Source organism: Pelobates fuscus, chromosome 5 (assembly GCF_036172605.1).
Source record: "Pelobates fuscus isolate aPelFus1 chromosome 5, aPelFus1.pri, whole genome shotgun sequence".
In the NCBI taxonomy this organism is placed as follows: domain Eukaryota; kingdom Metazoa; phylum Chordata; class Amphibia; order Anura; family Pelobatidae; genus Pelobates; species Pelobates fuscus.
In genome coordinates this window covers 304,376,007-304,397,325 of record NC_086321.1, presented here as the reverse complement: position 1 = coordinate 304,397,325, position 21,319 = coordinate 304,376,007, and the positions used below count along the sequence as shown (strand labels likewise).

Here is a 21,319-nt window from a genome sequence, read left to right as displayed (position 1 = left end):
CAGCTTGAAAGAGGAAATGATGCATGGGGAGGGGAGTTTTATAGTACCTAACTTTTTTCTGATTGGTTGTTTTTTCTGTGCTGCTGTGGAGTTCTAGTAAAGAGAGACTTAAGCAAATACTCGCCTCCTGTCATTAATAAAATTAAGATTATAGGTACACTAAAGCTAGCATAATCTACAATTATAGCACTAATATCATGTAAAAGACTGTATATTAGTCTTCTAAACCATTTAGAAATGTGCTAGTATCTGCAGTGATCTAAAATTCAGGCTGCCAATCACTGTCCCGACCTCCATCATTGCCACCACCATCAATTCTATTTATTAAATCTTAGTGTGTATGAATGCATTGTTTGCTGAATTTTATATTGCAGCTCTCAGAGTTATTTATGACTGGACTAAATTTTTAGGAATTATTCAGTATCTGTAGATGATTAGTGATTAGTCTGATTGTTATGACACAATGTTGATCCTTGTGTTGTGCACCTCCATTCTGAATTAGAGTGTACCCTAATTTGTCGAAAATATGTCCCAACATTTCTTTAGGCAGTGCATTCAATAACTAAACCACCCTCACTGTAAAGAATGCATTCCTCTGTAGAAGTTGATGTTCCTTCATTCCTAAATCAGGTTGTAGGATGCACAGTTCTTCACAAAGTCTTTAATTTGTTCACAAAAATATTGTAACTATCAACAATTTGGGCTCAAAGCCCCACATTGTATTCTTTAATGTTGTACATTTTATTTTGGCTTACGTTCTGGCTGCCACACGTTTGCTGGATAGTGTGAAGAAGTCATAATACTTTATACAGTGATGACTATTTCGTTTTTTTGATGACACTTGAGCTTGTTCTTTTGTCTGTACATTTTTCCTAGGTAAGGTTTAGATAGTACGGTACATTAGGCTTTTCTAAGTGGAGGTGATTTACCTTCTATTGCCTGTCTTTACAGTTCTTGACACATTACACCTTAGTCTCTATGTTAAGGGGACACTATAGTCACCAGAACAACTACAGCTTATTGCATTTGTTCTGGTGAGTAGAATCATTCCCTTCAGGCTTTTTTCAGAGAAAATGCAGTGTTTACATTACAGCCTAGTAATAACTTCACTGGCCACTCCTTAGATGGCTGCTAGAGGGGCTTCCTTGGGCAGTGCTGTAGAGTAAGCAGCACTGCCATTTAGTGTCTCCACCCTCTTGATCGTGTCTCCCAGATAGTTTCTTGATAAGTGTCTCCCAGATTATTGGGTAAGCTTTAAGGTTTTTCTTATCTAAACCCCAAGACATACTTGAAAACTGTCAAAAAAATAATAACTTTTAGATTTTGATATTATTTAGCAAAGGAACTTTGTGAACGGCTAGACCTGCAACTTAAAATAGTGCTTAACAGCAATGCTTGCGGCTATTCTGTAATGGAACACTATTCTGTTTGTGGGATTAGAGTGGTGGTAATGTCTCTGGCAGCCATGTGTTACTTATACCTTCAGTGGAAATAAATGAGCATGTGGGTGGCTTATAGCGTATGGGAAAAAAGGCATATGGTCTTGCCAATGTCATCCATCTAAGCAGAAGTAGGGGATGCAAGGAAAATGGTTCAAAGCACACATCGCTATGTTACTGATCATAAGTATTGTTCGCACTGATAACCACACATTCCTCTGACTGACATCTACAATCACATCAATTTGTGCGTGGTTTCCTTGGTGACATGTTCACATATAATAAACACACTCTGTTCCTATACATGTTTTACAAATCTGATTTATTGCACAAAAAAATGCAACTTTATTTTCCATATAAACAAACAACACAATATTTTTTTGTGTAATGTATTTTGTTAGCGTAGAAATTTTTTATTCCATATATAACGAACTAGATAAATATACGAAACATTAAAAATAAGACTTAAGGGAGAAAAGGATATGAGGAGGGAAGAAATTATTTAAACACCTTACTTAAGGCAGGGATAACATGACGGAACCCAAGAAGCTAATATCAGCTTAATTTACCTCCCCCCTACAAATATGCCTATTGACATTCACATCAGGCAATGACACTGAGTTCAGGGCACATGCACTATAGCTAAAGAGAAACAGCTAGGGACATCACAAAATTACTGTGACCTCGCTAGATGACAGTGCCATCACATATAGTGACCCAATCAGTTACTTCTTTGCTACGGTTTAAGTCTTGCTGGGTTTTTTTTTTATTTTGCAAATAATATCTTATAAAGGAGATAGCTTTAAAGACTTATTTTACAATTATATATTTTTTAGAAAACTGTTACTACCCTGACTTATGCAAAATTGTTTTAAAGTTCGATTGCTTATAGTCAGATTGCTTTTCCATTGCACTGATAAGTTGCAGTTCCACTGTGCTTTAAAGGCCAGGGCTGGTCCATTGAAATGTTTAAACTAAATGATATCCAAGGGCTCAGGAATCTTTTTTATGAGTCTCTTGCTGTTAACCATTGAATGCCAAGTCTCCATGGCATATCCATCTCTTAGTAGAAGATGGATATTTGGCCATGCCCATCTACTCCCTCTATCCCAAGCTCCTTTCATTAATAGGGATAGGGAGTAAAGTCCATGTTATAATTGTTCCTAGGTATGTACTAAGTGGAATGATGCATCTAGAATAAGAATTGCCTTTTTTGCCTTTTTATGATTTTCCTTTGAGTTTATAAAGTGCAAAAGTGATGGCATAAATGTTGTGCTCGCTGTTGCAGTCATATTATTGCCATTTGTCTCATAAACTGCACTGCGTGGGAGACATTACCAAATCCTTAGTTGCTTTGAAGAGAATATTCCATCTTTGGCTTTGATAGTAATTTGCATGTGTTAGATTGAGTGTTACTTTGAGAAAATACAAGAGTCAGTTGAAGAACTTGATCTGGGTCGCCCATTGTTTGCACATTATGGTATATACGTATATTTAAGTATTGATATGTTTTAACTTTATGGATAAGTATAGTAGCAGATTGTATATATTTCTAGATAAACATGACCTGTTAACCGACAAAAAAACCCAAAAACTTTTACATTAGGCAGAAATGGTCACAATGTTCCTTGAGGATGTAAAGCTCATTTGCTTGATCACACCCCGCTGACCAGTTGTTCCACTGGTATAATTTAATAATCCATAGAGTGCTAAATTTGTAGAGGTGCTGTAAAAGGTAAGTAGGCAGGGTTTGGCTGGCCAATGTCTGCCTGTTTTCTGAACATTCTTACCCTTTAACATTCTTCCTAGGCACCACATACTAAATTTACCACATTGCCTAGTTATTTAGAGAACAAAGGTAACCTGTGAGAGCCTATTTGTTTTTTTTATCATACCATGTTTCCTTTCCTGCGGTGTTATTAATGGTTGATGAGGAAATCTGTGAGCAGGGCTCACCTTAGGGTGAGTGACCAATGTAATTTAACACGATACACACTGTAAAGGGGTGTTGCCATAATACTATAGAAGAATGCTGCTGGTTGTTGTGGAAGTAATGCTGCAACAAACTGGTAGCCAACACATCACTGCAAAGGAGCAGCTGTTTCATATTTGCACCTGGCAAACTTAGCCTGGCATTGAAAAACCATAAGGGGATTTCTGATAAGAAGGATGTGTGTGCACTAAGCTGTTGCACATACCTCTCACTACCTGCTACCATTGCTATTTCAAACATTGGACCACAAGAGACCCAGGAAGCAGGAACAAACACGCATTATACACACACAGCAACACATGCGTACTGACATTGTACACACAGAATCACTAAAAATGCACAAAGTGACATTGTACACACACTCAAAATCACAAGCACACATTCTGTTAATGCTCACACACAGAAACCATCACAAACACACATATATTTTGATCACCAGTTCCTCATTTAAGTTTTAAGAAGCATGTCTATAGGGATCTATAATCATATTAGAAAACATACCTATTTAGCACAGCATATATGTTGCCTTGGCATATTTCTATAGCTCTGGCTTGCAAACTGAATCTTACACGACTGCATGCATTGATTCTATAATATCTTTAAAGATCTATGTTCTGTACATGCAGGCTCACACCCAGCCATATATAAACCACCATTAATGCTTAACTGGACAAGGGATTGCCAACCATTATGGGAGTTAGAATTCATCACAGCTGGGTTTTTAATCACTAAAATACAACAAAGCCAATGCAAGAACTCTGAGACATCCGTGCAAACTGCTAAATATGGCATGCGTCAGATAACTGATATTTACACTAACAAGTATATGGTGTAGATGTGTGTCAGAAATGTAGTCATGACAAATGGGACAGAGTACAAGAGATAGCTAGGGGAAATTGAGAGACAAACGGCATAGCAGAGAATGGATTGTAAGCAGGGAACATAAGAGAAGTGCCTCTCAGAGGATAACTTTTTAGCGCTTGTTTCAGGTAATCAGAACAAGTTGGGTTGTGTGGCTTACCCATTAATTATGATTGGTGATTAGATTTCCAATTTAAAGGGAAATTATAAGCACCAAAACCACTGCACATTAATAAAGTGGTTTTGGTGCACATACCCAGTACCTACAGTCTGGCAACGTACGCATTTCAGAGAACTCGCCAAGAACTTGTCGCTAGTTGCTGTCAGATGAACTCTGCCATTAGAAGTACTTCCTCATGTATATATGTACCGTATATACTCGAGTATAAGCCGACCTGAATATAAGCCGAGGCCCCTAATTTTACCCCAAAAACTGGGAAAACGTATTGACTCGAGTATAAGACTAGGGTGGGAAATGCAGCAGCTACTGGTAAATTTCTAAATAAAATTCGATCCTAAAAAAATTATATTAATTGAATATTTATTTACAGTGTGTGTATATAATGAATGCAGTGTGTGTATGAGAATGCAGTGTGTGTGTATGAGAATGCACTGTGTGTGTATGAGTGCAGTGTGTGTGTGTATGAGTGCAGTGTGTGTGTATGAATGCAGTGTGTGTGTATGAATGCAGAGTGTGATGCAGAGCCTTGGTGGGGGGTTATTTTTTAATTATTATTTTAATATTGTTTTTTGTTTCATTAATATTTTTTTTATTATTATTATTTTTTATTTTATATTTTTTTTTATTATTTTATTATTATTATTATTTATATATATATTAATTTTCTGTCCCCCCCTCCCTGCTTCCTAGCTGGCCAGGGAGGGGGGCTCTCACTCCCTGGTGGTCCAGTGGCATTGGTAGTTCAGTGGGGGGAAGAGGGGGACTGGCAGGGAGCACTTACCTCTCCTGCAGCTCCTGTCAGCTCCCTTCTCCTCCGTGCCGGTCCGATCAGCTCCCCTGTCAGCTCACAGTGTAAGTCTCGCGAGAGCCGCACTATGACCCCGCGGCTCTCGCGAGACTTACACTGGGAGCTGACAGACGTGCTGAACGGACCGGCGCAGAGGAGAAGGGAGCTGACAGGAGCTGCAGGAGAGGTAAGCGCTCGCTGCCAGCCCCCTGTCTGTATTATGGCAATGTAAATTGCCATAATACAGACAGTGACTCGAGTATAAGACGAGTTGGGGTTTTTCAGCACAAAAAATGTGCTGAAAAACTCGTCTTATACTCGAGTATACACGGTATATATTTATTTTTAACATTAGAATGCCTTCAAAGTAGAGACACATAAAAAGGAAGGCATATGGGGCACCCAAGTTAGAGCAGGATTCTCAGATTGCATCCTGCCTGGTCAGTAAAATGTTCTATGGTTCAGTTACCCAGTAACAAACCTCACATGTCATTTGTAAAAATACATATATATTTTTTCTTGATACTGCCTTCCATAAACGCTACACATGAAATTAACAACAGTTCACACCTTATGAGATGTACACAATCTCAAAATGATTATCTAAGGTGTGAACTGTTCTTAATTTCAAATTCTAAACCAAAATAGCCAAACTAGAAAATATATTATAGTGAGCTCACTAGATGTAGTCTCACAAGTACTGTATAATACAAAATAAGTATACCCGAAATGGGAGATGTGTCAAGGCAAACACAGGTGTTATCCTAGGTCACAGTGCTAAATGTATTCAAATCACTATGGAAACCAGTACAATGTCTCAAAACATTTAGCACTTTGCACAAAGAATCGCACCTGCTTTGCCTTGATAATTCTCTCCCATAGTATTATCTAGTGTATTCATTGCAAGATTTCTTTAGCACTGTGATAAAATCACAGAATGTACTTTTTGCTGGGGTGTTCAGATCATTTTTAAAAGTGCTGAGCTAATCCTGCCCCAGTGTTCTCCGCCTATCATTTACATCAAGGTAGGATGTATTTGATAATCCAAAAGTAGAAATTCCATATTAAAGCAGCACCTTCACTGTCTGGGGACTCTGTCGAATTCGCAAAGATCCGCGACTGTGGCAGGGCCAATGGGGGGGTCTGGTGACCTGATTTTCTTACATGAATCTGTCCATCATGGACCTGCCCATCTTGATCTGGCGGGATCCTCCATCGACAAAGCCAATTCTCTTCAGTCATCACTGGTGACAGCTGATGGAATTGACACTTAGACTCCGCCCATAGTCTAAGAAAGTCAGGCTGAGGAGAAATACAGAGACAAAGTAGTCCCTATTTTGTCTGTGTATATCTCTTGATTGGGTTGTAATTCCAGTGAAATTCCAACACAGTAATAATTATCATTTCTATACTCTTTTTTTTCTTTTGGTCAGTGTTCTCCTTATTTGGACAGTGTTCTCCTTATTTGAGAGTTTTATACAAACCCTCATATAAACACTAGATGTCCATGTTTACTGAGATGTTTAATCAGATTATGTTAGGAGAGGGAATATGAATATGCAGAATGGATAAGGGCATTTCTTTTTCTTGGGGGGGAGGGGATGGGGTGACAGTGCCACTTTAATAATCATATTAGAATATATTGGATGCTTTTTTTGGCATGAACATAATATTTAAGGATATAATTGATATGTATGCAAACAGGTTGCTGATCAATCCATGTTGAGAAATCTGATTACCATAATAGATTAAAGAAAAATGTTTGCCTTTTGAGGCATAATTGGAAATGGCTACACATGGGCTGTTTGCCTTCTTACGGATCAACAGCATAAATGAATGTTCTTCAGGGTTGAACTTGTTGGACTATAGTCTTTTTTTCTGTCTAGACAACTATTTTACTATGTAATCAAGCTGGGTGAAAACGAGGTGATCTATGGATGCTGAGAGTTGGTTTTTTTTTATTAATGGGGCACTATAGTGTCAGGAACACAAACTTGTATTCCTGACACTATAGTTCTAAAAACACTGTAAACTCGGGCTAGAAAGGCAATTTACTCAATTTTTTTTTCATCAGCATATTTGATCATTTCAACCAATCCTATTCTGGGGCTATTGTGCAGCAAAATTCCATGCTGCGCCAATCAGCATATATATATATATATATATATATATATATATATATATATCTCAACCCTCCATGCATGTTGTCAGTATATGCAATGTAAGCAAGAAGTGGCTGTCAGTGAGCACTTGCATGTATTTTTTTACTGCAGTACCAAGGGTGTCATACACATTTGTTTTAATGATTAGATGGACAGTGTTCTCCTTATTTGAGAGTGTTATACAAACCCTCATATAAACACTAGATGTCCATGTTTACTGAGATGTTTAATCAGATTATGTTAGGAGAGGGAATATGAATATGCAGATTGAATAAGGGCATTTCAATGGAGACATACATTTCTATGAGCATATGAGCTGGTAAATAAATGACTGGCATGCTCCTATAATTATCAAATAAGGAAAACAAGAAAACAACTTTAGCTTTTGATTTGGATATTAGTTGGCATGTAAAGTTTTCAGTTCATACCTAACGCATACCTAATGATATCCCGTTAACTCATTTCTTGTTACATACTTCCATGTCACATTGCTATATCATATTGGCCATCACACCATGCCCTTCTTCTAAACAATCATATTATCCGTCACATTGTCCTTGTCACCAACATATCGTATTGTCCATATATTCTCTTTCACCCATCACATTAGCTTCTTCTTATATATGATCAGTGGATTCTTACCCATAAGAGCAGGTGGCGCAGTACCCCACCAGCTTTTGTTGATCTAATATTATCTACTGTTTTCTTTTCACCTATATTTTATAATTTGTTTGATTTTTTAAAATTGGTTTTCATTTCTCAAATACATGTTTCCATAGGTTTATGGGGTTAAAGAGATTATGACCTCACATGATCAGATGTTCAGTGCATGTGTTAAGTAGGCAGTTGCCTCATCATGTCAAACCTTCATCAGTCTACACTTCATAAGATACAAACCATCACTTTGTCCACATCTCCCTGCTGTGTTTCCTCTCCTTCTCTAGCTCATATTGCCCTTCTCATCTCCGTTCTTACAATTTCATCATTGAAGCTCCCTTTGCAATGTCCATCCTACCATACCTTCACATTGCATCCAATTAATAAACGTAAACCTAACGTAAAATGCTGGCCATGAACGATACTGGAACATGATTTCAGGGCAGTGATCAGGTAGGTAATCTCACAATTCGGTAACATTTAACCCTTACCATGCCAGATGGAGATATAATAAATTACCTAATGCAATTCCAGGCATTAGAGAAAACAAAACCTTGATTACTTTACCATTATTATAACCTTACCTTTTTAGTACCTTACGATTATATTTTTTAAAGCTCTTAGCATCAGTATAAGACATTATTAAATAAAAGTTAATGTTAGATGATGGAAAACACTGTTACAACTGATTGGAAATGCAGATATTTGGTCTATTATTAAAATGTCTTTGTAGATTGGGTTTTCATGGGTGCAGAGAATGGGGAGTGGGAGGTAGTTCATAGGGCTATCCTGTCCACACAGTCAAATACAAGTTATTGTGACATCTACCTAAAGCAAAGCATCTGACAATCTGAAGGTCAATATCTTACAAAGCCAGGTGTTTCTCCGGTTCCATTGAAGAATACATTAATCTCCAGTCAATGTTGAAGAGTAGGTCCCTGCATGTTTAGTAAATGGAGTAGAATGATGAGGTTGGTAGGATGTTGGCTGCCATTTGAAAGGGATCCTGCAGAGACCTAGCTCCCGGCAAAGACTGCTTGTTTCATTGAATCATGCATTCTTGTCAATTTGTATTCACTACAATCAGGTTATAAATGAATAGCCAGACTACTAAGCTTTGTATGGCAAAATGGTGCCATGCAATATATTCTTTAACACTCTAGAACCCAAAGGCGGAAGTTTGCTATTCCTGTCAATGTGATACTCAGCATGTCGTGCAATAGAGACATTATTAACATTTTGGCTCTTGGCCACTGTGCTATTGGGTTATGAAGTAGTAAAGAACTGTAAGTTTTGAAAGTGAAAGAGGCAATGTTCTGCAGATAAACATTCCGAGTAGTATTAGGTCAAGTGCAGTTCATCTTTACTGTCTTGTATATTCTAGGTTTGTTGCTGAAAAGTGCAATGTACTGCATGTGTAGATATTAGATGCATCCCTCTTTATTCTACCTAAAAACGAAGTGCTGTAATCTGTATGTTGATACATTTTTAAATAAGTGATTGGAATGATTTTAGTTCCAAAGGTGCAATATTCTGCAAGTCTCTAGCAGTGGAAGATTTACACTATGCCATTGAACAGGTTTCTGCAGCTGTTAAGGTTGTATGCTCTGCAGACATTTCTGTTTGTAAAAAGTGCAATGCTCTGCAGATGCCAGATTCAATGTCTGCAGGATTTTGCACTTTGATTCAGCAGAAGCGCAACAAACACTTAGAGTCAGCTTCTTCAACGTAGAACTAACCTGCCTAGCACACATCATACACTCTAACACTATCGTCTTCATTCTCATAGGAAGGGAAGCAGAGCAGTCAGTGGAATCTCTTTCTCCCCAAGTAGTGTGTCCCTTTTCAAGCTACTACCCTTGTTGAGCACCTTTAGTTTCAGGGACATCTTCTTGGCACTTCCTGCCACCAAATCATCAAAGAAGAAGTCTTCATTGAACACTGGGTTCCTACTGTTCTTTATAATGGTACTTCTTTGACGGTGAACCTTCCCTGGGTTTAGATATAACACTACACAGCAGTTCACGCCCTTGAGATCGCAGAGCTTGTCAAATAAGTGTTCTGCTGCAATCAACCGTACCCTAAGCCTTGCATTTGAAGGGTTATATTCTGCCATCAGTCTCATGCTACCACCTTTGCTAAGTGTCACAGTGTGCTCTTTCTGTTGAATGTCCACACCAGATGTACCTCTTTGTCCTGCACCAGGTCCCCTGGCACCACGTAGCCTCCTCTTTGGCATTCTGGGGCTGGTGTCTGCAGAGCTGCAATCATCTGTGGAAAGTGAGCTGTTCCTAGCCACAGAGTGTTTTAGCTTCATAAATTTCGACTGTGTGTCTGGTGTAAAAATCTTAAGCAGTGAGACCGAGCGGGACAGTAACGGAGAACTGAAGGGCGAGGATTCAGCAGAGGAGCAGGTATCGCTCTCCCCACCACTAAAGTAGCGGTAGGGGTTCATCAATGACATTCCAAAATCTGAGGGGTTCAACTGGGATCCTCCACCACCATCTGTTCCACTACGCCTCTGAGAACTTGGAGAACTAGACTGTGAAGGGCAAGGGGAGAGAGATCCCTGGTCACTATGGAAGAGTGATTCCTTGCGTCGAGTGTGTGGGCTCTCCATCAGTGTGACAAAGCCATATGATGTCTGTGCTTTTGGGACATATGGAAGAGACATGGCAGTCTGAGATTGAGGATCTGCATTTGTTCCTAGATCGTCCTCTGATGCCCACTCATCAGCACTTTCAATTTGGATTATGTGGCGGTTGGCAGCTCTCAAAAGGTTCCGACTCTCAGAGGCAGCCTTGGTTGGCAAGCGTGGACTGCGTTGTGGACGTTGACCAGAAAGGTTTTGCTCTGAAGCAGAAGTGCCAATGTTGGACTTAGATGGAACCCCTTCTCCTGCAGAGACACCCTCAGCTCCCCCTACCTCAGTTGGAATTAGTTTTGGGGGTATGAAGAAATCTGGAATCTTGTCCGGCGTAAGAACATTGCTAAAAGGTCCACTCTTGGACTGCTTGTCCCCTGATTCTCCAGACTGACGTCCACTGTTATGGTCCACAGTACCACGGATTCTCTCAAAAAGCCACATTCTACTTTTTCTTGGGGGCACCGAATCAGTAGAAAGAGATTATAAGAGCAGATGCAGCAGAATTTAGAGTCCTACTGGAAACAAAAAAAACATTTAGTGTCATCCCATTAATATATATAAAAATCCACGATAACTAAATGAACTATAGCAACCTCCAGGTCAATAATGCATTAATATGTAATTATTAACAGTTATGCTGACATACACGGATGGACAGCTTACATAATACTAATATATGCTCACAGGAAATTATATGCCTTGATTCCAGTAGGTACACTGACCGATATAATACCTTCTTGTTAACTGGCACTAGAGTGGTTAATCAGTACCTGTGTTTCCCTAGCAAAGAAAACCTTAGTTGGTGCCAAACTAGTCACCTGCCTTCTGGATACTTCCGCAATTTCTGTTTGCCCACCTCCCCCCCCCCCCCCCCTTACACCCCCACTCCCCACCGCCTATGTATTTAATAACCTAGGTGTGCCGGATGTGGTCTAGAAAGAAAAGTGTGGTTTGTTATGACTAGGATTCTTGCTTTGATAGTAAGGAATAGATGTGTGAACCTTGTGAAACAAACATAAAGAAACAGAAGCAGCAATAAGACTGTAGAAAAGTACTATATAAATCTGCCCAGCCAACAATTTGCCCATTTATCTGTCTGCCTGCCTATGTATCTATCTATATGTACACAGAAAAATAGAAACATAGAATGTGATGGCAGATCAGAACCATTTGGCCCATCTAGTCTGCCCAATCTTCCAAATACTTTCATTAGTCCCTGGCCTTATCTTATAGCTAGGATAGCTTTATGCCTATCCCTTGCATTCTTAAACTCCTTTACTGTGTTAACTTCTACCACTTCAGCTGGAAGGCTATTCCATGCATCCACTACCCTCTTAGTAAAGTAATACTTCCTGATATTTTTTTTAAACATTTGCCCCTCTAATTTAAGACTATGTCCTCTTGTTGTGTTAGTTTTTCTTCTTTTAAATATAGTCTCTTCCTTGCTGTGTTGATTCCCTTTAAGTATTTAAATGTTTTTATCATATCCCTCCTGTCTCGTCTTTCCTCCAAGCTATACATGTGAAGATACTTTAACCTTTCCTTGTAAGTTTTATCCTGCAATCCATGAACCAGTTTAGTAGCCCTTCTCTGAACTCTATCTAAAGTATCAATATCCTTCTGGAGATAAGGTCTCCAGTACTGCGTACAATACTCCAAGTGAGGTCTCATCAGTGTTCTGTACGATGGCATATGTTTCATATATTTATGCAATTAATAACATACTCTGCATGCTTTCTAATGTGCAAATCATGACTTCTACTCCTGAAAAACTACATAAATTAAATATTAAATTATATAAACACAAAGAAGTATATATTTATCACATAATATAAAGCAAATAAAAAGGTAAAGCATATGTAATGGAATAATAATGCCATCCAGATAACTGTAGGCAAGGTTTGCAAGGAGGCAGTTGTCCTTCGGACCACAAGTATTCAGTGATCATTGGCTGCAGACTTTCAGAATTGTTTTGTTACTTAACCCCTTAAGGACCAAACTTCTGGAATAAAAGGGAATCATGACATGTCACACATGTCATGTGTCCTTAAGGGGTTAAAAGTAATTGGAGGTGCGTTGGGATGCCTATTAGAAGTGTACTGCATAAGTGAGGTAGCAGGCAGGAACTATGCAGGGGCAATGCTAATCTAGGTCGGTAATGACTGAGCAGGTGCCTGCAATCTCAAAAATCTCCAGGCCTGGGCATTTGGGATATTTCCCATGAGAATGCAATGTCTGGGAGAACAGGTCATTGGGGGAATGGATCCTCAGGTCAATCTCATGGTGGTTACAGGGCTATATAATGTCAGACCACAAAACACCAGCGGCCTTCATCTGTAAAACCCATTAACTGCATGCACCCCATGAGTAAGACCATTGCCACTAAGATCATTGACACTAAGATTGGTTGGTAGATGATCCTTTGCCACCAATCAGGGCGGAAGGTGGGGAATTTAATCGGAATGAAACAGGATGGAAACTAATAATTGAGAAAGCCGAACGGAACCGGCGAAACACGTTTTGGACTTACTAATGTATGTATTGGATTGATTTTAATTGTTTATGCAATAAATGCTTTTTAAATTTGATTTACATACATTTGGCGCTTCTTCCATCCTGCTGAAAGAGGGAGTGAGTTATCCCTAAAATAGCTCATCTATTCACACACTTAGAGCCAGGTTACAGGCTCTCAATCAGGTGAGGAGCAACCTTTACCTTTGTGTATATATATTATTGTCACTGTGTCCATAAGGATTTCAACACCAGGGCGAGTTCTCCCTGTTCTTATCTCTTTTTTTGAGGAATACACCCCATCTGGATTCAGAGGTGTGTGTCACCTTAATGACACAAAGCGAGAGTGATTAGAGCCAATCCAAACAGGCTCTGAACCACGTGAGTGCTTCTTAATTTTACCACATGACAGGAGGCTTCATATTTGCATATCTTTCTTTACTGAAAACTCCAGCAGCATAGAAACAGTAACAACCAATCAGAGAAAAGATATGCTGCCCATAAAAGGCCCTGTCTATGACATCACTCCCTCTTTCTTTGCTGCTCCAGCCATCAACAGGTCAGAGTAATTTTACCTCTCTGGTTTATGTACTTATATTGTCTTTTTATTGTATTATTCCTGTTTTCTTACTTTTATTATTGTATTATTACAGTTTTTTCTTATTTTTCTTAATGTATTATTACTGTTTTTTCTTATTTTTCTTAACCCCTTAAGGACCAAACTTCTGGAATAAAAGGGAATCATGACGTGTCACACATGTCATGTGTCCTTAAGGGGTTAATGCATTATTACTGGTTTTACTTATTTTTCTTAATGTAAAAAATAAGTAAGTACTGTTTTTTTCCTTATTCACCCCTATCTACCTATACCTGTCCCCCTCCTGTTTTTCACTTGCTCAGTCGCCCTGCTTGTTTTTGTGCCTCTGTTACCTTGCTTTTTTCGGGCTGACGGTCCGCGGGCATCACGGCTGTCCGTGCCGCGTTCGCCGCGCGGACCTGCCCTTACTGGCACAGGGGGCTGGGTAGGGACGGGTGGAGGGTAGCCGGGGTTAGAATTGTCTCTTTGCCGCCCTTTTTTCCCTTCCCGCTCGCAGCCGCGAGCGGGTAGCTCTCACCCACTCACGCGGCCGGCGGCCATCTTGTTGCTCGCGGCTCGCGAGACCCGCGACGGACCCTCTCTCTCTTCACTCGGCGCTTTGGGAATCACCCGATCGCCGCAACGGAGTTGGGGGACCCCCCCTCAGGGACCCCCCCCTTTACTTCCAGAGGAATTAAACTACTTAGTTCCTTTTAGTTAGTTAAACCATTTAAATAAATATATGACCACCAGCTAAAATAGTAAGCTAGTAAAAATATATGGACAATTTTACATTTTCAACCCTTGTCACATGCTGTGTATAGATCGGTTAAAAATCCATATTTGCAAGATGGCTTTAAACACTCACTGCTATTGACTTAAAGCTACCACACACAGTTTAGGTGTCATGCTGTTTGCCTGCAAACAAACAGACTGCTATTCTAGCTATATGCATGTTCGAGCCCCAATATGGGCACCTATGAAAAACTCAATGGTTTTCATTAAAATGTTTTACATGGGATTAAGTGAAACAATTTTTATATATCACCTGTTCCCATAACCGACAAGGTCTTTTTACTGGCACTAAAGCAGGATATATATATAAGGACCTTTATCAAATGTTAGTATATAACATTCATGATCTATGTTAAAATTTAATCAATTAGTTTTATAACGTGTCCCATTTTACCTACGTGCCAGTTTTTAAGGTACAAATTTAAGTTTCTGGTAGGCATTACTCTCCATCCTGTGCAAGGTCAGTAGGTATGATCACATTCTGATGGTGGTCCTGTTTTTATTGTTCGGTACAAGATAGTCTATGCAGGCACATTTGAGTTTCTTGGTATGAAGGCTGTACTATATATGTTATACATACCTTAACTGACATACTGCCTCACTGGTCCCTGCAGGGACAGATGCAACGTTATTTCCCCTCAGGGGTTCAAATACTGCTATACCCTTCAAAAGGGAATATTATACTGATTACCCGGCACAGGGTTATATTACATTACTGTACCCAAGGGTGCAAAATTTATGTGGGTGTCCTCTGGGTATTTTTTTCATGGCACACCACCTGGGGTGACCCCCCAGATATGCATGCAAGGGCGCTGACGGCCCATTTCATTTGATGTGGGTGTCCTCTGATTGCCACGGCACACCACCCGGGGTGAACCCCGATGATATGCACAAGGGCCTGTATTTTCAAGAGATAAACACATACAGCCCTGATTTCACTGACTACGTGCATCTCACGGCCTGTCAGTTTACTTTAAAGCAACAGTACCATGCAGGATACGGTTTGACGGCAGGACCACCAAGGAAACTGAGTGTACTGCGTAGTACCCTTCACAGGGATACATATATGTATATTTACGGTGCCTAGTGTACATATTGAACGTGGGTGTCCTCTGGGTTATTTTTACATGGCACACCACCTGGGGTGACCCCCAGATGTGCATGCAATACTTGCAAGGTACCAATAATTATAATGTGGGTGTCCTCTGGGTATTTTTCATGGCACACCACCTGGGGTGACCCCCCAGATATGCATGCAAGGTCACTGACAGACTATTACCTTTGATGTGGGTGTCCTCAACCATGGCACACCACCTGGGATGAACCCAACCGAACAGACGTGGGTCCTGCGGTTGCAGACCTTATGGAGACAGGCCCCACGCGCCTCTATAATCAGCCTGTATAATTTAATACCGTACATACAGCTCTGGCGTACATTTGTGGTGGACCCGGCTAACCTGACCAGACACCACTACCTGTCAGTCGCGCCTGCACCACGGCTCTCAGTAGCCAGATTAAACTAATAGAGGTGACCCGTCTACACCTGGCACAGGTATTCATACTCACAAACAAACTAAACATGCAATTCAAACCATTTTACCGGGGTGATCCCCAGTTCTACCAGGAGTCTAGCACCCCTACGTGCTGATCCTCAACCACTACTCCCACTGACTACCACTGTCTCCAAACAGGACGGGAATCAGTCATGGTGGACACTCTCAACCTTCCCAAGATTTCTAGGCAATGACAAACGCCGCAGTAGCGGCCTCAGTGGAGAAGGTTCTGTTATGGGCTCTGCCCCACACCGCTTGATGGAGGACACTTCCTCGAAGTACGTTAGGGAAACCTGACTCGGTGACAGCGGCCGAGGCAGAGGTAGCAATAGCGGCACTAAACCAGAGTGACCGAAGACGGACCGTTCCTGGGTGAACACTATTGGCTGCGCAACCCTCTGGGGATGGAAGTATGCGCACGCCTCAAGGCCTAATGCCCCAAACCACTGCTACCAGACAAAGTGGTAGTTGCGCCCGAGCCCAATAGATGGGTACTATGCGCCGACAGACACAATTCTGTTCTGGTGCACATCAACAACACATCATGGGACTTAGGAACGACAAGAATTCGGCCCAAAAGCACAAGGCCTACTATTTGAATTAGTGTTCATGGCAGAACTCAAGGAGCACGTAAATCTATTCAGGTCTCCCCTACGGGGAAAGATGTTTTTGGGAGGACTGGTCGGTAGCGGAACCGAGCCGCCAGCCGCTTCTGGGCGACAGGTTCCAGATCGTATAGTCCTCATATATTTTCTTACTCGCTTCTCTACTAGTGAGTCGACCTACTTAGCTAACTGTTTCCAATTTTACGACCGGCAGCCTCTCTCTGTTTTACGGAATTGGGAGACGATTACCAAAGTCACCGGGGTTCTCCAGACACTACAAGGCTATGTCATAGAATTGCTGGCGGAACTGGAACGCCTCGTGGACATAGTAATCCGCACCCCTTTTCAAGAAGGGCGCAATCCAATATGCACCGGAGGGGAAGGCTTCCTCAGCTAATGCGTTCCTGGTCAAGCAGAAGCCAGGAGGCTACATCAATGGAACTCCTACGTGGTATACAAACACTTCAAGATGGAGGAAATTCATCTTCTACAAGACCTCCTAAGCGATAACGACTGGTTTACACATTTGGTAGTACACAAACAAAGATCGCTTCTCCATCTGAGTTGGGCCAATTCCTCGGTTTTTCGACATCGGCTTGGAGAACCACGTTCCGCGTCGGTCTAGGGCAAAGATCACCTCTATAAGGATAGAGGTCAGACAAACTCTAAGGTTAGATACGATTCCTCTCAGGATACTCGCCGGATTGCGGGATTCCTCTCCTCCTCTCCTCCTCCATACAAGCAATATTCCCTGGCCCACTACACTACAGGGCCATGCAACAGCTGATGGCGAGATACGTACGCACCGGCCACTCTTACAACCACTGGATCTCACTGTCCGCAGAAATGAGGACGGAATTTCGATAGTGATTACTTCATATACAAACTTGAATTGGCTGAACGATCCTTGACTCTTCCTCCGGATGCGAAGCGGTGGATGTACCCTACATACGTGCCCCAGCCGTTCTCCACAATAGCAAGGGTGCTTCGATACACACAGCTCCTGCTCATGACACCCCTCGGACAGATCAACCGCGGTTCCCGGATCGCCTGGAGATGTCGCGCAAAGACCCTCTACTTCCGACGGGACCGCGAGGGGAAGCTCACTCCCTTGTCAGGGAAGGACTACTGGCACTAGTGACCTGGACGGTTTCAGGGGCTCCTGATCAGTCCACTACCTATTGCATCAACTAAGTCCTTCTATGGGACTCGTAGGCTCCCGGCACCAGGAAATGCTATATTTCTGCCTGGTCGGCCTGGAGTGATTGGTGGGTGAAAAGGGATTCCGACCCCTTTACCGCACCTGTCATGCTGATCCTTACTATCTGTCACACCTGGTCTCGTGGGTCGGTCATATCGATCCCTCAACGTGATCTGACCCACCATATCGGCGCACATTCCGGTACAGGGCAGGTCAGTAGATCAATATTCACTGGTTTTGTTGACTACTACGGGGTGACGAATTATCGAGACCCCTGGCACCCAAGTACTCACACCTCTGACAGGTGGATGTGGTGCTGAGATCCCTTAGGGAATGATCGGACAATCCTTGTTTGTCACTGAAACAACCTTCAGCCAAACTAGCCCTCCTATTATGCCTCGACTCATTTAGATGGGTGGCGGACATTAGGGCTTGCGATATGGATAGTTTCTCTCTCACACCAGACGGGGTTGCCTTTACCATGTCGAGACGAACTAAGTCCGATTCGTCTTCAGTGTCAGACACCACACTATGCGTGGTCAGAACACTAATGGGTATGCCGATATCAATATCCCCCTTCAAACTCATTCGACGGGTCACCTCGTGACGTCTTACGTGAACCCTCATGGACTGGTGACTACCGCAACACTGACCAGATGGGTCCGTTGGCTATTGTCTTTCGCGGGCATCGAACCTTGTTTCGGAGCCCACTCGGTCAGGGGAGCGGCGGCCTCACAAGCCTTTTCGGGCTGACGCTCCCCTAGCCGGCATTATACGCTGCGCGGTCTGGGCGCGAGAAAGTACGTTTAGAACGTTCTATTTCAACAACATCTCATGCTTCCTTCACATTGGTCAATTCAAAGCTTTAAAAATGCAAATATGAAGCCTCCTGTCATGTGGTAAAATTGAAGATTATATTAGCTTTAGTGTACTAATAATCTTAATTTTAGTAATGACAGGAGGCGAATATTTCCCACCCTATAGGATCCCTCCCATGTTTTCTCGTGTGGAACAGAATATGCCCTTTATGTTCAGGAAGGTAAGTACATTACGGTTTGTATGTTTGCTACTTAGACCCGTAGCTTGGGAGTCTTGTATAGGTTGAATATTAGCCATGAACCTTGGATTATGTTGTGTTTATAGATTCTTAAATATCATTGCTTTAGTATCGATATATATTGATATGTTTCACACTCTAATGTTCGTCGGTATATCAGATGCTTAATGCTTATTGTATGCGGACAAGTTATCACGCCAGAAACCTTTCACCTTTCTCTTTTTCTTGCAGCGTGAACGTCTTCTCATCGAGACAAAGATTCACCTTCCACACCTCTACATCACGGAACTACTGGAGTTGGATATTCTAATATGTTGTTGAACTGTTGGCGTAATATGATTATGTCTCTTGTTGTTACTTGTTGTTTCGCTTCAAAGAAAGAGGAAGTGATGTCATAGACAGGGCCTTTTATGGGCAGCATATCTTTTCTCTGATTGGTTGTTACTGTTTCTATGCTGTTGGAGTTTTCAGTAAAGAAAGATATGCAAATATTCGCCTCCTGTCATTACTAAAATTAAGATTATTAGTACACTAAAGCTAATATAATCTTCAATTATAAGGTGTTATAAGGTGTATAACCACGTTTATAAATTGAAATACACTATATATTTCTACAATTTTTCCTAGCTACCAGAAAACTATCTACACCCCTAACGTAATCGGGGGAGTAAGTAAACACTATTTAGCGCCACACACCTTCACTACTACACACTGGTTGTAGAAATAGTGTAGAAATAGTGTTTATTTGCATCTTGATTATAGTAGGACTGGAGGTCCCACGTTTTGTGTGAGAGCGGCTGTATTAAAGAGCACTTGTTAAATTTTGTTTTAAGCGCCTGTCAACACAGAATATTTTGTTTTATTGTTGATCACTAAGATCTGTTAGTTCGTAGGAGAAAAAGACAACAAAAAAAGACCTTCCCCTTTTTTTTATTGTTCTGAAGACATAGATAATTCAGATAACTTTTGGTTCCATGTTTTTTGATGTCTCCAGAAAACTATATTATCACATTCTTCTTAATTTTAGTGTCAGTCTTTACCCAGAGGAGAAATAAATATATCCACCAGAAATCTGACCTCCTGCATTGTGCATTGGTATTTGTTGAACTCTTCTCATCCACACAAATTGAATATGGAGTAGACGTTAAAGGGACTCTCCAGCCTCGTGAAGCCGCGCTCCCTATTTCGTCAAAATGACGAAATAGACGGGCACGAGCAGGGAGCAATCAGACGCTTCCATTCGTGCCACCCTATGAAGTCCTGAGCGCACTACCGCGCATGCGTGTGGTGTGCATGGCCGCAATCTGACTGACAGCTCAGCTCGCGGTCTCTGCTGACAGGCAGGAGAGAGAAGGCGCGCACATAGTGCCTTCTCTCTCCTGCACATGTCAGACGTATTTTAATATGTCTGACGTGTACATGGCCTTTTTAGGGCCATGCATGATAGGCCACTGGAGGTATTCCTATCAATCAATGTAAACACTGTATTTTCTTTGAAAATACAGTGTTTACATTAGATTGCCTGCAGGGAGCTATAGATCTCACCTGAACAACTACATTAAGCTGTAGTTGTTCGGGGGACTATAGTGTCCCTTTAAAATATTTTGGAGATGTTCTGAGCCAGTCATCTAGCCATGACTTTTTGACCCTTGTCACATTCACTCAGATCTTTTCACCTGCCCATTTTTCCTGCTTCCAACACTTTAAATTCACTTGCTGTTTAATATATCCCACCCCTTGGAATGTGCTATTGTAACAATATAATCAATGTTATCACGTTACTTGCCCTAACTCTGCAACCTCACTCTACAACTCCATTCTCTCCTGTCAACTACATATCATGGCACCTACTACATTTAAACGCAGCAAGCGTTCCCAATTACAACTCTGGCACACCAAGTTGACCCGATATCTCAAAAAATGTTCCAGAACTGCTGAATGTTGTTGGAGAAAGTCTCACTCTGCACTGGACTTCCTCTCCTATAAATTTATGCTGCGCTCCTACACTCTGGCTCTTTCCTCTGAAAAAGTAAATTACTTCAACACCAGCATAAGCACACTGTCCCACCAGCTCAAATGCCTATTTCACACTTTTAATGCTCTCCTTCGGCCCGGTTGCTCCCCCTACCACCCTGTCCACCTTAAACTTTGCAACTCACTTCACTGCGATTTTTACAATCTCTAACCTCTCTCCTTCCTCTTCCATTATATCTTCCAATACATCACCCAACCCCACTCACTTTACTCTTCTATGCTCATTTGCACCTACTACAATGGAAGAGGTTTCTGCTCT

General features: G+C 41.4%; 1 protein-coding gene across 3 annotated transcripts in view; it reads right to left on the bottom strand.

The window, feature by feature from the left end:
* Nucleotides 1–8,177: 8,177 nt before the first annotated feature.
* C2CD4C (C2 calcium dependent domain containing 4C) overlaps nt 8,178–21,319 on the bottom strand; it is a 122,930-nt gene continuing 109,788 nt past the window's right edge. For 2 of the 3 annotated variants that reach the window (XM_063457341.1, XM_063457342.1), the window contains exon 2: nt 8,178–11,242. In XM_063457341.1, coding sequence (XP_063313411.1) covers nt 9,864–11,168 — 1,305 coding nt within the window. In that variant the 5' untranslated portion in view covers nt 11,169–11,242 and the 3' untranslated portion in view covers nt 8,178–9,863. The remainder of the gene's footprint in view (nt 11,243–21,319) is intronic. The other variant, XM_063457343.1, reaches the window with a different exon arrangement.